At 52.6% G+C, this 16,919-nt stretch overlaps 1 protein-coding gene across 4 annotated transcripts in view; it reads right to left on the reverse strand.

Annotated features, from left to right (window-relative positions):
- The window catches only part of dhx16 (DEAH (Asp-Glu-Ala-His) box polypeptide 16), a 45,838-nt gene that overhangs the window by 14,545 nt on the left and 14,374 nt on the right, over nucleotides 1–16,919 (reverse strand). For all 4 annotated transcript variants that reach the window (XM_052043938.1, XM_052043937.1, XM_052043939.1 and 1 more), the window contains exons 9-14: nucleotides 14,833–14,943; nucleotides 13,172–13,287; nucleotides 9,554–9,764; nucleotides 7,025–7,123; nucleotides 4,779–4,931; nucleotides 1,472–1,612 (exon numbers count right to left, since the gene is read on the reverse strand). In XM_052043938.1, coding sequence (XP_051899898.1) covers nucleotides 1,472–1,612; nucleotides 4,779–4,931; nucleotides 7,025–7,123; nucleotides 9,554–9,764; nucleotides 13,172–13,287; nucleotides 14,833–14,943 — 831 coding nt within the window. The remainder of the gene's footprint in view (nucleotides 1–1,471; nucleotides 1,613–4,778; nucleotides 4,932–7,024; nucleotides 7,124–9,553; nucleotides 9,765–13,171; nucleotides 13,288–14,832; nucleotides 14,944–16,919) is intronic.

Genomic DNA, 16,919 nt, shown 5'->3' on the forward strand with positions numbered 1-16,919 from the left:
TCTAAGAGCCTCTTAAATGCCTCTATTGTATTTACCTCTCCTGAAGTGCATTCCAGGCAGCCATCACTCTCTGTGTAAAACAAAACCTGCCTCCCCTACATCTCCTTTGAACTTACCCCTTCTCACCTTAAATGCACATCCTCTAGTACTGGATATTTCGACCCTGGGAGAAAGATACGGGCTGTCTGCTCTATCGATGCCTCTCATAATCTTATAAACCTCTATCAGGTCTCCCCCTTCAGACATAATTGTCAAAGTTGGTCGGACACTGACGCAGTTCGTGATCTCCTACATCAGGAGGCACCAGGAGCCTCTCCCACCTCCCACTTGCAAAATGGACGCCGAGGCACTGAATGAGGCAGCCAACAGTCCCGCAGATGCTAGATTTTCTGAAATAAAATCAGGAAATGCAGGAAACACTCAGCAGGTCAGGCAGCGACTGTGGGGAGAGAGACAGAGCTAAGGTTACAGATTGAAGACCTTTTGCCAGATGTCATCTCCACAGATGCTGCCTGTCCTGCTGACAGTTCCCAGCGTTCCCTGTTTTTATTTCAGACTTACAACATCTGCGGGTTTTTATTTTGACTGCCGTTGCTTCAGTCTCCATTTTATAATGGGGACGAGCGAGAGGCCGGAATGGTGGCTGCTCGACAAAGAGAAGGCCCGGGGTAATCTGAGAAAACCACTTCAAAGTTTTGAAGGGTAAACATAAGGTTAATTGGCCGCTGTAAACTGCCCCTAGTCTGTGGGAGAGTGGTAGAATCGGGGGGGGGGGGGGGGGGGGGGGAGGTTGATGGGAATGTGGGAAGAACAGGCTACAGGTAAAAAGGGGAATGGGATTGCTGCGCAAATTGGCATAGACTAGAAGGGCCAAAGGGCCCCCTTCTGCGTTGGAAGAAAATACAGAAAGAAGATGTAGATGAGTTTAAAACTAAAGCTCGTGGTCTCCAATAAACTGGAAAAAAACTATGCAGGGAGTGGGCAGTACAGTGGGTAGAGCCACTGCCTCACAGCTCCAGAGACCCGGGTTCGATCCCGACCTCCGGGGCTGTCTGTGTGTGGAGTTTGCACGTTCTCTCCCTGTGACCACGTGGGGTTCTTCTGGGGTGTTCTGGTTTCCTCCCACATCCCAATGACGTGCAGGTCGGTGGGTTAATTGGCCGCTGGGAACTGTCCCTCTTGCACACATGTGCGCGTGTGTGTGAGAGAGAGAGAGAGAGAGAGGTGGAATCGGGGGAGAGTTGATGGGTCTGAGGAGAATGAAATGGGATTAGTTTAAAATGGGTGCTCGATGGTCTGCACAAACTCAATGGGCCAAAGGGCCTGCTTCGTGCTGTATGGCAACGATTCCAGTGCTGGAAGTGAAAGGTGCTGCATTAATGCAGGTCCTTTTAGTAAGAGTGTATCCAGGTTTGTGGTGTCTCCCCTCCCAGTTTCCAGTAATTCTGCCAGTGCCCATCCCATTACTCACTCTGGAACAGGGAGTGACGATCAGGGACTCCATCCCCGTCCGTGCATTGTAGCTCTTCTGCTTACAGAAGCCGGGGTCTATCACGTAGATGATCCCGTCGATCGTCAGGGAGGTCTCTGCGATGTTGGTGGCTATGACAACCTGAGGAGAGGGAAAATAAAACCCTGTCGGTTCACAAAAGAACAAGTTGCTCTCAGTCAAGGCACTGGGGAGGCTGGAAGTGAAACACGACTGGAAGAAGCTGCCGTCCAGTAGATCCACTGCCTCACAGCTCTGGAGACCTGGGTTCAATCCCGACCGCTGGCACTGTGTGTGTGTGTGTGTGTGTGTGTGTGTGTGTGTGTGTGTGTGTGTGTGTGTGTGTGTGTGTGTGTGTGTGTGTGTGTGTGTGTATGTGTGTGTGTATGTGTGTGTGTGTGTGTGTGGAGTTTGCACGTTTTCCCTGTGACTGCGTGGGTTTCCCCTGGGGTGCTCCAGTTTGCTCCCGCATCCCAACGACGTGCCGGTCGGTGGGTTAATTGGCTGCTGGGAATTTTCCCTTGTGTGTAGGTGAGTTGTAGAACCTCAGGGGGAAGTTGGTGGGAATGCGGGGAGAATAAAATGGGATTAGTTTAGGATTAGTGCAAACGGGTGGTTAATGGTTGGCGTGGTGGTTCAAAGGCCCTGTATCTGTGTTGTACAACACTACCGTGGGCATCTCAGGCACCCCATCCTTGTGTACCATCTTCCTCCTTCAGTGTGAACAGTGCACGTGGAAAGATTGTAAGACAGGGAGGGAGGGTCGGTGGGGGCAACCGTTCCCAACATATGTTAGATATCAAATACACAACACAGCAATATGGCATCCACTTTGGACCCATTATCTTTTGACACAGAAACTCATATCCACCACGGTTAGATTGTTATGATACCAAGAAACTCAAAGAAAAATAACAAAAGGAAAAAAGAATTGCTTGACTGCAATTCAGTACCTAGAAACTCAAGGTTGGAATAGAAATGGAAGAAAGGCCCATTCATAGGGTAAAGAAGAACATAGATATTTGCACTTGTGCAATGTTTATCATGACCTCGGGCCACATCAGATCACTTTACAGCCAATGAACTACTTTTGAGGTATAGTTAAAATGAGATGTCCACACTATTCTATATTCAATGATAGGGAAATGGGGGGGGCGATGTGGGAGGGAAGAGTTAGATAGATCTTAGAGCAGGATAAAATGTCAGCACAACATTGTGGGCCAAAGGGCCTGTACTCTGCTGTAATTTTCTACATAGGACAAATCAGTGGGTTTTGATAACCAAATGGGACTGTGCTTCAACACTTGGATCCCCAAGCTTCAGTGGAGGAGAGAGGGGCTGACGTAACCCTCGGGCCCCAGGACAACTCCACTGCTGCACCTCTGAACCCACCTGTTCTACGACCACTGATGTGATGGGAAGGGAAGCACCAGGTCCAACAGACCACACCCCCACCCACCCTGTCTGTCATTTGTCACTTGGCAGAGCTCTTGCCCCTTGAGTCAGAAGGTGAGGGGGTTCAAACCCCGCTCTGTACACCTGAGCACGGGTGCTCGGCTGGCATGCCCAGCAGAGTACAGAGGGAGACACACGAGACTGCAGATGCTGGAAACTGGAGCAACACACGATCTGCTGGAGGAACCCAGTGGCTCGAGCAGCATCTGTGGGGGGGAGGGGGGGGGGTGGTGGGGAGGCGGGGAGGAACAGTCGATGTTTCAGATCGAAACACTGGGAGCAATGTTCAGTTGGAAACCCCGTGCATCGAGGAAGGTATTAACTAAGACACCATCTCACAGGGAAACACAAAAGATCCCAAGGCACTATTCCGGAAAGCCCTGTCTGCTGCCCCAGCCATGAACTGTTCGAACAAGTGCATCCAAAATTTCACCGAGTCATTATCAGGAGCCACCCACGTGTAAACTAACCGGGACGTTTCCCAACATTACAACACTGTTGCAAATGTGCTGCTGTCTCTGATTGCACAGTCGCTCTTAACTTCTCACTCTAGATTCTATGTCTCACGTTAGAAGTGCCTTTGCCAGTGACACAAAGGAGCAGCCTCAATTTCTGTGCATTTCATAGGTGTACAGAGGTTGACAATGAGAGTGGCACAGTATAACGGCAATCAGAGCCGCTGCCTCGTGCTCCAAAGACCCAGGTTCGATCCCGACCTCCAGTGCTGTCTGTGTGGAATTTGCATGTACTCCCTGTGAGCCCCCCCGGGTGCCCTGGTTTCTTCCCACATCCCAAAGACAAGCTGATTGGTTAACTGGCCACTGTGAATTACCCCTTTAACGTCAAAGTTCAGGAATACAGGCATTAAAGTGGACGAGATGGGTGACACCAAAAGGTGGCAATCAAATAAAAAATGTATTTACACAGCACCCATCACTACCTCAGGAGTGGGAGAGCATCCGTGAGGTTAAGGGGCCAAACGAGACTGCAGGAACAGGAGGTGGCCACTTAGTGACCACTGTTCCTCCACAGATGCTGCCTGACCTCCTGGTTAATCATAAACCATATCATCAGGGAGATGAGAAGTGCTAGACAAGGGTTAGGCTCTGGAAAAGGAGCTGAGCAGCCAAAGGGGCACACATATGGATCAGGAGTGTGATTCATTCTGAGGATTAGCACCGACAGTAATCGACTGGGACGATCACAATGTTTCCAGGTTTTAATTCCAAAAGTAGCCCAAGATATTTGTTAATTATGTGGTCACATCAAAGAACACATTTACTGAGGTGCAGCAATGGTCACAGAGTTTTCAAAATCAGAATGTTGGAAACCTAAAACAAAAACAGAACTGCTCAAAAGTTTGGAGACACAAATCACCTGCCTGTGTATGCTCCTCCCCCTCCCCCCACCTTCTTATTCTGGCTTCTGCCCTCTTCCTTTCCAGTCCTGATGAAGGGTCTCGGCCCCAAACGTCGACTGTTTATTTCCCTCCATGGATGCTGCCTGACCCGCTGAGTTCCTCCAGCACTTTTTGTGTACTGCGGAAAAATTCAGGAGGTCGGGCAGCACCTGTGGAGGAACAGTCACAGAGTTGTGTCTGTGGAGGGAAGTGGACAGTTGATGTTGAGTCAAGATGTTCACCTGGTCTCAACCCGAAACCTTGACCGTCCATTTCCCTCCACAGATGCTGCTTGACCCGCTGAGCTCCCCCAGCAGCTCGTTTATTGCTCCAGATCCCAGCATCTGCAGTTTCCTGTGTCGACCCATGCTCGAGGACAGGGAGGCTTCCCCCAGAACACACAGCTTTAAAACGTTGACCGAAGCAACCCCTCACCTTCCTGGCACCCGGCGGGGTCGGCTCGAAGATCTTGGCCTGCATGTCAGAGGGCAGGTTGGCGTAAATAGGCAGCACCAGCAGCTCGGCGATCTTGGAGCCCAGTCGGCGGCAGCGCTCCTGCAACATCTCGCAGGTGGTCTCGATCTCCTCCTGCAGGGGAGGTAAAGCAGCGAAGCCGTCAGCAACGGGAGTGAGCACAAGCCCTACGGCAGCCAGTCACCAGGACACACTCAACCCTGGATGGAGCCACAAACGATCTGCTGCGGGAACTCAGCGGGTCGAGCTGTGTGTGTGTGTGTGTGTGTGTGTGTGTGTGTGTGTGTGTGTGTAGTGTGTGCATTGCGCGTAGTGTGTGCGCGTTGCACGTAGCATGCTCGCGCGCGCACGTGAGAGGAACTGTCGATATTTCGGGTCAAAACCCTGCATCAGGAATCAGGGAGCGAGAGTGGAGAGGGGAGATGGCCAGGAAGGGGAGGGGTGAGACAGGAGCCCGAGGTGACTGGTGGACCGAGGAGGGGTGTAAGGTGACGGGTAGGGGAGGCGAGGTGTAGTTGGGAGATGCTGGCAGGTGAATGATAGATGGGAGGCAGAGAAAGAAGAGGAAAAAGGGGGAATAAAAGGTGGATACAGCTGGGGGGGGGGGGGGGGGGGGGTGAAGAGGGAGACAAGCTGGGATGGGCTTCCTGTCATCATCCTTGGGTTTATTGGGTTAGGATTTGGTTTTGGCATGGACTCGATGGGCTGAAGGGCCCACTTCTGTGCTGTGTCAACGATGGAAAAGGGCCAACACAATCGCCAGGATTAACACGAACCCGTCCGATGGCGCTGGAGAGAGTGCAGAGAAGACTGACTGCTGAGTTCCTCCAGCTTTCTGTGTGATCACCACTCCCTCCCCTCACCTGGATCCACCTATCGCCTGCCCGCTCTTGCTCCAACCCCTCCTCTTGCTCCAACCCCTCCTCTTGCTCCAACCCCTCCTCTCTGATCCTTTTATAGTGGCTACCTCCTCCCCTCTATCTTTCAGTCCAGAGAGAGGGTCTCGACCCGAAATGTCGACCCTCTGTTTCCCTCCACGGATGCTGCCCAACCCGCTGAGTTCCTCCAGCGCTTTGTGTGGGTTGCTCCAGATTCCAGCGTCTGCGGTCTCTCTCTCTCGTGTCTCCTGATTCACCGCGGACGCTGCCAGCACTGGAGGAGGGGGCGGACGGACTGAGCTTGTTTTCCCTGGAGCGAAGGAGACCGAGGGGTGACCTGGCAGCAGTACAAGAGGTGCAGATAGGGTAGATAGAATCATTTTCCCGTGGTGACGGGGGTGAGCGGAGGACATGGGTTGAAGGTAAGAGTGTAAAAGATAACTGGAAATGCAAGGGTTAATGACTGGAAATGTAAGGGTTAATGGTGTGCAGCTATTCTCCCCCTGGTGTGATATTGCCTCATCCATGGGGTGACTATAGGTTTGACTGTAAAATGTGAGAAAGAAAGAAGTTTTTAAGACATATCTTGCTAAAAGTTTGCTTAAGCAACTGCCTTAGTACGTGCAACTTCCCACGGAGGTTTCCCACAGATTGGGTATAAAAGGAGGGACACTAACTGGTAAATCTCTGAGTGGGGATCAGTACAGAGCTCGGGTTACACTGTTTACTCTTTCTCTGTATCCCTCACTCCTGCTAGCGTTAAACTAACAAAGCATTAATTGGTACGTTCCTTGGTTCTGCTGCTGTCTGATTTATCACAGCGCGGGTCAACTTTCACAAGAGGAAGGAGTTTTAAAGAGGATCTGAGGAGATTTTTCCTCACGCAGAGAGTGGTCGATAGCTGGAACCTGCTGCCAGAGAAGGTGCTGGAATCAGATGTAATCGCTATGTTTAAGGCAAGGCACTGAAGAGGCAAGGCACTGAAGGATACGTTCATAATGCAGGCAATTGGGATGAGCGTAGATGGGTCAAAAGGTCAGCAGGGGTGAGACGGGCCGAAGGGTCCATTTCTGTGCTGTACAACTCGATGATGTCGCAGGGCGCTGGGACAGGCTTACCGCAAATCACCCCTCCGCTGGGGAGAGGGTCAAGGACCCATGACAATGAGGCACAACACAACCTGCCCAACCCCAGGGGAGGGTCCACAGACCCCAGGGAGCCCCGCCGTCGGCAACAAAGGACCTGGGGTGGCTCTGGACGTGAGCAAGCATGGGTCCTGCCGAGGACTGCCCGTCCAGCTTACTGGCCCAGGACCCAGGATCGACGTACCTGACCGGTGAGGAACACCAGAATGTCTCCCGGAGCCTGGGTGACGTGGATCTGGAGGACGGAAACCACGCAGGCTTCCAGGTAGTCAGCTTCCGGGGCCTGCGGAGAGAGCAGAGGGCCGGTCAGTTAGCAGGGGCAATTCCGACTTTCCTCTCGGCTCTTTTAGGTGGAACAAGAGTACCAGGAGATTGAAATGTGGGGGGCGGTGGGGTGGGGGGGGGGGGTTGGGTGGTGGTTAGTGGGGAAGATCTTCCTCATCAGGTTTCCAGAGGCCGAATGCATCGGCACACAGCTGAGCCCTCCAGCCCAGGGCATCAGAAGCCAATCATTGCCCCCCAAATGTTAAGGTCAGGCAATGAGGGTCCTGAACCTCTTCCTGGGTCCTTCACCTAGGTCCTGAACCACGCGAGGAACCGCCTGAAATCCAAACCACTGAGGAATCAGTGCAGGCTCAGCCCAATTACGAGGGCGCACTCTCTCCACGTGAATAGCTCAAGTTACGGACGACACAGACCACTCGGTCCTGGCTCGCTTTGAATGGGGAGCTCTGGTGAACAAAGGGTTACTCTCTCTCTCTACTGGTAAAAAGCTTGAGCCACCTGCTCGGCGTGATAAGGAATTGCTGAGCTTCAAGGCCACGAGGAATCAGAGTTGTTTCTGACTAACTGCGAAAGACGTGTTAACCTGTCTGCTTGCACACAGCAGCCTCGGCTTGACCAATGGTAGCGTGAGCTGGTCAAGCATACCCAAATATGGGTATGCCTGTGCAGTAGGTGGACACCCACTGGAGAACAATGTATTTAAGTTTGTTAGCACCCTGTATTCCTTGAGTCGGGCCACGTGCAGGGAAGAGCAACACTGACTGTTTGCTCCTCCATGTACCCCCACTTCCGCTAGCGTGAAACAATAAAGAATTTTTGTACGCTCCTTGGTTCTGCTGTTGTCTGCTTTATTACAGCGCGGGTTGACTTTCACACCACAACCCTGCACCTTTCCAGCTCCCCCTCCAACCTTCTTCGCAGATCATGGCTTAGAAAATCTCAATTACTTTAGCCAGGGGTCCGCTGGTTAATGACCAACCTGACACTGCAAACAGCTTCTCCAAATTTACCCTCTGCATCGGATCTGAAAACACCCATTAGAATCTATAAAAGAGCCTTCAGTGCTCGCTCCCAGCTCCTGCAGTCTCGGAACGCCCTCGATCCACTGACTGTCGACACTTCCCGCTTCCTTGGGAATGCAGCCAACACCCTGGTCATTCTCTCCCGCACCCCCCCCCCCAGGCAGAAGATACAAAAGCCTGAGAGCACGTCCCACCAGGCTCAAGGACAACTTCTATCCTGCTGTTATGAGACTCTTGAACGGAGCTCTTGTACGATAAAGACGAACTCTTGATCTCTCAATCTATCTCGTCATGGCCCTTGCACTTTGTTGTCTACCTGCACAGGCACGGTAGTGTAGCAGTTAACGTAACGCTATTACGGTGTCAGCGACCCGGGTTCAAATCCAGCCGCTGTCCGTAAGGAGTTTGTACGTTCTCCCCGTGTCTGTGTGGGTTTCCTCCAGGTGCTCCGGTTTCCTCCCACATTCCAAAAAGACGTACGGGTTAGGAAGTTGTAGGCATGCTATGTTGGTGCCAGAAGCGTGGTGACATTTGCAGGCTGCCCCCAGAACACTCAACGCAAAAAGATGCATCTCACTGTGTGTTTCCATGTACATGTGACTAATAAAGATACCTTATCTTTCTCTGTAACTGTAAAACTACATTCTGCATTCTGTTACTGCTTTTCCCTTTGCATTACCTCGACATATTTATATTTGGGAATGATTTGTACGGATGGCATGCAAAACAAAGTTTTTCGCTGTGTCTCGGTACATGTGACAATAATAAACCAGTGCTGGTACTGAACAGGTAAATGCCCGCTGTGGCCTCCCTGCCTGGAATGCCCTTTGAATTGGCACAGGGTGCTGCTCAGTGTAGATGAGTAATAAACGCTAGCCCTGACTGAATGGTTAGATAAGATATCTTTATTAGTCACACATACATCAAAACACACAGTGAAATGCATCTTTTGCGTGGAGTGTTCTGGGGGCAGCCCACAAGTGTCGCCACACTTCCGGTGCCAACATAGCATGCCCACAACTTCCTAACCCGTAGGTCTTTGGAATGTGGGAGGAAACCGGAGCACCCGGAGGAAACCCATGCAGACATGGGGAGAACGTACAGACTCCTTACAGACAGCGGCCGGGATTGAACCTGGGTCACTGGCGCTGTAATAGCGTTATGCTAACCGCTACACTACTGTACTGCGCTTTAGGATATAAAGTATGCCTCCTTCCTGGTGTCACTCAGCAAACACCCTTGCGCAGAGTGGTGGGTTGTGGGTTCGATTCCTCCGGCAACTCCTTGGGGGCAGCTTCTGAGAGCCTTATGATGGGGTGAGGTTCTCAGCCCCCACCCTTCCTCAGTCCCAAGCCCACCCACCCCCTCCAGCCCCCCCCCCCCCCCCCCCCCCCCAGCCACAGCACCTTGGTATAGTAAATGTCGACGGGGAAGCGGCGCCCCGGGATCCGGAAGATGGGGGCATCGTCGAAGAAGGTGGAGAACTTCTCGGTGTCCAGCGTGGCGCTGGCAATCAGCACCTTGAGGTCGGGGCGGAAGCGCGAGATGTCCTTGATGAGGCCGAAGAGGATGTCGGTGTGAAGGGTGCGCTCATGGGCTTCGTCGATGATCACCACACTGGAAGGGGACAAAGACCGTCAGTGCCCAGCGAGGAAACGTCCTACTATAGAATCACAGAACAGTACAGCACAATTCAGGCCCTTCGGCCCACAATGTTGTGCCGACCTTTAAACCTCGCCTAAGACTATCTAACCCCTTCCTCCCACATATCCTTCTATTTTAAATTCCTCCATATTCTTATCTAGTAATCTTTGAATTTGACCAATGAACCTGCCTCCACCACCACCCCAGGCAGCGCATTCCATGCCCCAACTACTCTCTGGGTAAAAAAACCTTCCTCTGATATCTCCCTTGAACTTCCCACACATTACTTTAAAGCCATGCCCTCTTGTATTGAGCATTGGTGCCCTGGGAAAGAGGCGCTGCCTGTCCACTCTATCTATTCCTCTTAATGTTTTGTACACCTCTATCATGTCTCCTCTCATCCTCCTTCTCTCCAAAGAATAAAGCCCTAGCTCCCTTAGTCTCTCCTCATAATGCATACTCTCCAAACCAGGCAGCATCCTGGTAAATCTCCTCTGCACCCTTTCCAATGCTTCCACATCTTTCCCATAATGAGGTGACCAGAACTGGACACAGTACTCTAAGTGTGGTCTAACCAGAGTTTTGTAGAGCGGGTAGTCCATTCAGCCCAGCAAGTCTGCTGCTTCCCCAGAGCATTAACTATCTGTCGCATTGTTAGGGACTCAGGAATTATGTGGATATACCGTGCAGTCATTCAAATGAGAACCATTCTTCATGTAAGTTGCAAGCAGTTTGAAAATAAAAGGGCAGCTTTGTAAACAAACAGTACTGTCTACAGAGCACAGGCTACTGGTCCACAGGAGGGGGCTGGCTGTCCAAGAGATGTGGTTTGCAAAGTGAAGTGGCCGTGGGACGTTCTCGTCTGCATCAGCCATACCTAAGGCAATGGGGGTACGTTAACTGTCCTGCAGCAAACCAGGCAACATGGGCCACGTTATTTTGCACTATTGTGACTGAGTTCAAGGAAGCTTGCAGAGCAGACATAGTCACAAGGGTATCTGCTCTATCAATGGTTGGGATATCTGTGTACTGACTCAGCCCTTACAGCATTAATTTTGGGTGGCTGGGATCTCTGTCCTCAGCTTTTAGACCATCTGTGTGAATTACTTTGTCCCAGCAGAGGTGCTTGAACATTCAGAGGTGTCTCCCCTATGTAGCTCAATGGGAGCATTGTCAGACTCAAAATATTGATGTGAACAAGGTCACTGTAGCTATTGAAATTGTATTGAATCACCTGCTGCTACCTTTGATCTTAAGGATATAAGAATGTGGTGTACTTTGAGTTTGGGAGACTCTGCTGAGAGGGTGCCTGCTTGTGGTGATGAATAAAGACCATTTATATCACCAGCTTCAGTGTCTCTCTGGTGACTGAGTTCACAGTCACAACAGCATCTCCCCATTTATTACTCTGTAACACTGTTAATTTGTTAGTAATGTATTTATTATTCCCATGTTCCATCAGTACATTTGAATTGGAAGAAAAATACCCATCACAAGCACAAGACATCCCATCTCATTACATACTTCTCTTTGTTACTCCGTGAACTCTGTGTGAACAAGGAATTTCATTGCACCCTGGTGTGTGTGAGAATAAACTAACCTATTGTGTGTCAGACGTCCATTAACTGCACCAGTTCGCCTGCCACCATCCCAAACTAGGAGCATTCCACAGCGGTCAAATAGCCTACCAATCGGCACATCTTTGGGATGTGGGAAGATAGGTTGAGTGAGCTAGGGCTTTTCTCTTTGGAGAGGAGAAAGGATGAGAGGTGACTTGATAGAGATGTACAAGATGATAAGAGGCGTAGATCGAGTGGGCAATCAGAGACTTTTTCCCAGGGCGACAATGGCAAACACGAGGGGACATAATTTTAAGGTGATTGGAGGAAGGTATAAGGGGGATGTCAGGGGTAAGTTTTTTTTTACACAGAGAGTGGTGGGTGCGTGGAATGCACTGCCTGCAGAGGTTGTGGGGGTAGATACATCAGGGACATTTAAGAGACTCTTAGATAGACACATGAATGATAGAAAAATAGGGGGCTATGTGGGAGGGAAGGGTTAGATAGATCTTAGAGCAGGATAAAATGACAGCACAACATTGTGGACTGAAGGGCCCGTACTGTGCTGTAGTGTTCTATGTCCTAAACTGGAGCACCCAGGGGAAACCCACATGATCACAGGGAGAATGTGCAAGCTCCACACACAGACAGCACCGGAGGTGGGGATTGAACCCAGGTCTCTCGCGCTGTGGTGCCTCTTATGCTGCAGTAGTTATAGGCACACATGCTCCAGGTCAGCAGGGAGATTCACACACGCTACCCAGCATCACGTGGAAGTACACAGGATATTCAGCACCAATTAAATGTGGCGCAGTGGGTAGAGCAGCTGCTTCACAGCACAAGAGACCCAGGTTCGATCCCGACCTCCAGCGCTGTCTGTGCGTGGAGTTCGCACGTTCTCCCCGTGACGGGGGTAATTTCCTCCCGGGTGCTCCGGTTTCCTCCCACGTCCCAGAGGTGCATGGGCCGGGAGGTTAACTGGCCGCTGCAGATTGTTCCCGGTGTGTAGGTGAGGGGTAGAATCGGGGGGGACTTGACGGGGTGGATAAAATGGGATTAATGTAGGATGAGTGTGAATGGGTGGTCAGCATGGACCAGGTGGGCCGAAGGGCCTGTTTCTGGGCTTTATCTAATACACTACATGGCGCAGAGAGTGTACACCTGCCACGTAAGGGGACACAGTACTACACAAATGCACATCAACCCACATGATGCAAGGAGAGAAACATGCACGTTATTGATCACGCAAGGTCCACAGGATCATAGATGACCCTTCTCATCCCTCCCACGACCTATTTGTCCCACTGCCATCTGGCAAGCAGTACCGGAGCATCCGGGCCAGAACTACTAGACTGCACAACAGTCTTTTCCCCCAGGCTGTCAGGCTCCTGAATACCCTGGAGACAATCTCAGACAAATGCTGCCTCAAAAGCCCTGGTTTGCACAACGGCGTATAAGAACTTTGGCCACTGCTGAACACGTTTACACAAATAGTGCAACACACTGAGTTCTGTATTTTCTTCGTCCAGCTCGGTTTTGCACTAACTCTGCACTAAATTTGTATTCTGTATATACCGTTTTTTTTGCACTATTTGTACGTTCACAATTATTTTTTGTCCGTGGTTATTCTATGTCCTCTGTTCTATGTGTGTTCTCTGTTGTGAGAGTCTGGGGCAAATGACATTCGTTCCTCCATGTGCTTTACAGCATATGGGGGAATGACAATAAAGTAACTTGAACCTGATTGCACCATCTAAACGTATGCACGGGTGGGTCCGACAGTAGGGGACGCAGCAGGGTCACCGCCGGCAGCTCTCATACCTGTACCCTGCCAGGTCCGGCTCCGTGAGGAACTCCCGCAGCAACATCCCGTCAGTCATGTACTTCAGCACCGTGCGCTCCGACGTGCAGTCCTCAAAACGGATGCTGTACCCCACCTGCGGAGTGACACAGCAGGGGTCAAGGCCGCTTCTCACACAGACATTCAGAGGGTCAAGCAGTCAAGCCCCGACACAACAACAACAGGCACAACATCAACCCTCCCTCCGTTACTTCCCCCACTCACAGCTCTTACGCTGAGCTCAACAGTGTTCCGTTAGCCAGAGATAGACTCTGATAGTTTTTCTTGCCCTGTTGGTATTTCGAGTCAGAAACATTCGGAAAAGAAGGTGGCTGCTCGATCCTTGGATCAACCGTGGCTACCTTGACCCCAGCTCCAACTGCCCACTTTAACCCCATTAAGACGGCGAAGTTCGTACAAGACACTGGTGAGGCCGTATTTAGAATATCGTGTTTGGTTTTGGTCACCCCGCTGTAGGAAAGATGCCACTAAGCTGGAAAGAGTGCAGAGGAGATTTATGAGGATGTTGCCGGGACTCGAGGGACTGAGTGACGGAGAGAGGTTTGAGCGGGTTGGGACTTCTTTTCATTGGAGTGTAGGAGAATGAGGGGTGATATTATGAGGTGTATAAAATCATGAGGAACACGGACAGGGTGAATGCACTCAGTCTTTTTCCCCAGGGCTGGGGAATCGACAAGTAGATGGTACAGGTTTAAGGTGAGAGGAGAGAGATTTAATAGGAACCCGAGGGGCAACATTTTCGCCCAGAGTATAAGGAACGAGCTGCCAGAGGGAGTGGTTGAGGCAGGTACTGTACATTGACAACATGGAATGGACAGGAATGGATGGGAAAGGTTTAGAGGGATATAGGCCAAATGCAGGCAAATGGGAGTGGCTTAGATGGGAATCTTGGTCGGCGTGGACTGGTTGGGCTGAAGGGCCTGTTTGCGTGCTGTGTGACTCTAGCTCTGGCTAATGGGACACTGTCAAGCTCAGCGTAAAATGATCAACCGATCTGTGGCCACCCGCGTGTTGTGCCTGGTGGAGCCTCACACTCGGACCATCCCTGCATCCCCGAACAACCTTCATTCCCAGCCACCTCCTGCCATCCTCCCCAGCTGCTCTCCTCATTTACCTGACGTTATACTCCAGGTCCCTACCCATTGATCCCAGTGACGGAGACACAGGAGACCGCAGATGCTGGAAGCTGGAGCAACAAACAGTCCGCTGGAGGAACTTTCGACGTTTCAGATGCAGGACCTGTCAGATGCTGTTTGACCCGCTGAGCTCCTCCAGCAGATTGTCTGACTGCCCGTTGTAACTCCTGATCAATGCCCTTTGCTATTTGCTGTCACGGCCAGTCACTACTCCTGCTTGCTGCCTGATGCTACGAACGCCTCCCCTGCCACCTTTCCCACCTACTGCTCACCGCCATTCCCGCTCACCGCCACCCCCGCTCACCGTCACTGTTCCCTGACACTCCTCCCTCCCCTCATTCCTATCCCTCGGGCACGCCCTTTCCCCGTGATCACTCCCAGCCGCTCTCCCCGTCCCTCAGCTCGGTTTGCCCGGCAGCTCCCAGCGCTCGGCTCTGCTCCTCCCCGCAGCCTCGCTCCGCTGTCCTGGCGGCGCGGCAGCTCACCTCGTTCCCCAGCTTGGCCCCGATCTCATGCGCCACCCTCGCGGCGACACTCATGGCCGCCACTCGCCGGGGCTGCGTGCAGCCGATCTTTTTCCCGCCAGACGTGTAGCCCTGTGGAGACGGTACAGAGGGTCAGGAGGGGTGAACTGAGGCGCAGACGTAACACAGCGGAATCACCACCTTCAGCTGCTCCACTGTCGGCCCGCGCGCACCCTCGGGGTGCTTGTATGGGTCGCCCCCCTCCTGACCCATTACGACGGGGGTTGCCCCCCCTCCTGACCCGTTACGACGGGGGGTCGCCCCCCCCAACCCATTACGACGGGGGTCGCCCCCCTCCTGACCCGTTACGACGGGGGGGGGGGGTCGCCCCCCTCCTGACCCGTTACGACGGGGGGGGGGTCGCCCCCCTCCTGACCCGTTACGACGGGGGGGGGGGGTCGCCCCCCTCCTGACCCGTTACGACGGGGGGGGGGTCGCCCCCCTCCTGACCCGTTACGACGGGGGGGGGTCACCCCCCTCCTGACCTGTTACGACAGGGGGGGTCGCCCCCCTCCTGGCCCGTTACGACGGGGGGGGGTCACCCCCCTCCTGACCCGTTAAGACAGGGGGTTGCCCCCATCACCCGTTACGACGGGGGGTTGCCCCCATCACCCGTTACGACGGGGGGTCACCCCCCCCCCTCCTGACCCGTTACGACAGGGGGGTCGCCCCCCCTCCTGACCCGTTACGACGGGAGGGTCGCCCCCCCCCTCCTGACCCGTTACGACGGGAGGGTCGCCCCCCCCCTCCTGACCCATTACGACAGGGGGGAGTCGCCCCCCCCTCCTTACTCGTTATGACGGGGGTCGCCCCCCCCGACCCGTTATGACGGGGGTCGCCCCCCCCCGACCCGTTACGACGGGGGTCGCCCCGCTGACCGTTACAATTAGCCCCAGTGTGTTGACAAGCCGCAGGCAATGGGATCACAGAACGACAGCACGGAAGGGGACACTTGGCCCGTCCATCTCTGCAAGTTGGTTCTAATTCTCCACAGCCCTGCAACTTTCTCCTCCCTCGAGCACACCGTTCGAAGCAATGAGTGGACTGGCCTTCTCCAACCTCGAACACCCAACATTGTGTAAAAGGCACAGTGGCGCAGTGGGTAGAGACCAAGGTTCGATTCCAACCTCCGGCATTGTCTGTGTGCGGAGTTTACACACTCTCCCATGGGTTTCCCCCGGGGGCTCCAGTTTCCTCCCACATCCCAAAGACATGTGGGTCGGTGCGTTAATTGTCTATTGTATATTGTCTCCAGTGTAAAAGGTGAGTGGTAGAATCTGTGGGGAGGAGGCGGGGGGGGGTTGAGGGGAACATGGACACGTACACGGATAGGAAAGGTATAGAGGGATATGGGCCAAACGCGGGCAAATGGGATGAGCTTCGATGGGATCATTGTTGGCGTGGACAAGTTGGGCCGAAGGGCCGTTTCTTTGCTGTATTGTTCTAGGACTAATAAAACTGGATGACTGCAGGATTAGTGTAAATGGGTGCTCGATTGCCCTTTGTGTGTGGGTGAGTGGTAGATTCTGGGAGGGGTTGATGAAAATACAGGAGAATAAAATGGGATTGGTGGAGATGGGTGATGGACAGACTGTCTCCTTCTATGACTCCAACATGTTGCTGGGGAAGGTGCTGAGAGCAGCATGCTGCGATTCATTCAAATACAAGAGGTAAAAAAAAACGTACAATGCTGGGAAAATAATCACGGGGCAACTGTTTACGATGAAGAGGCGGCTGGATCCACGGCTTCCACAGCTTTCCTTGGCTGGAGTTTCCCCCACCGGTTGTCTGGACCTATTGCAGACTAACTGAGAGAGGCCGATCGCCAAGTAACTCCATTACTTTTGCATCGCGCTGCCAATGACAATTTAAAAGTCACTCTCGCTGCAGGTGGGATCTTGCTGTGCGCCAGTGGGCTGCTGCATCTGCAGCAGCCAGAGAGCGATGTCAAGTATCCCATCGGGGTTTGGTGGGGGGTAATACCCTTGGAAGAGATGTTGGAAACCACAGAACAAACAGGCGCAGTGAAGGAAGTTTGTGCGATCGAC

The sequence above is a fragment of the Pristis pectinata genome, chromosome 34, assembly GCF_009764475.1.
Source record: "Pristis pectinata isolate sPriPec2 chromosome 34, sPriPec2.1.pri, whole genome shotgun sequence".
Lineage (NCBI taxonomy): Eukaryota > Metazoa > Chordata > Chondrichthyes > Rhinopristiformes > Pristidae > Pristis > Pristis pectinata.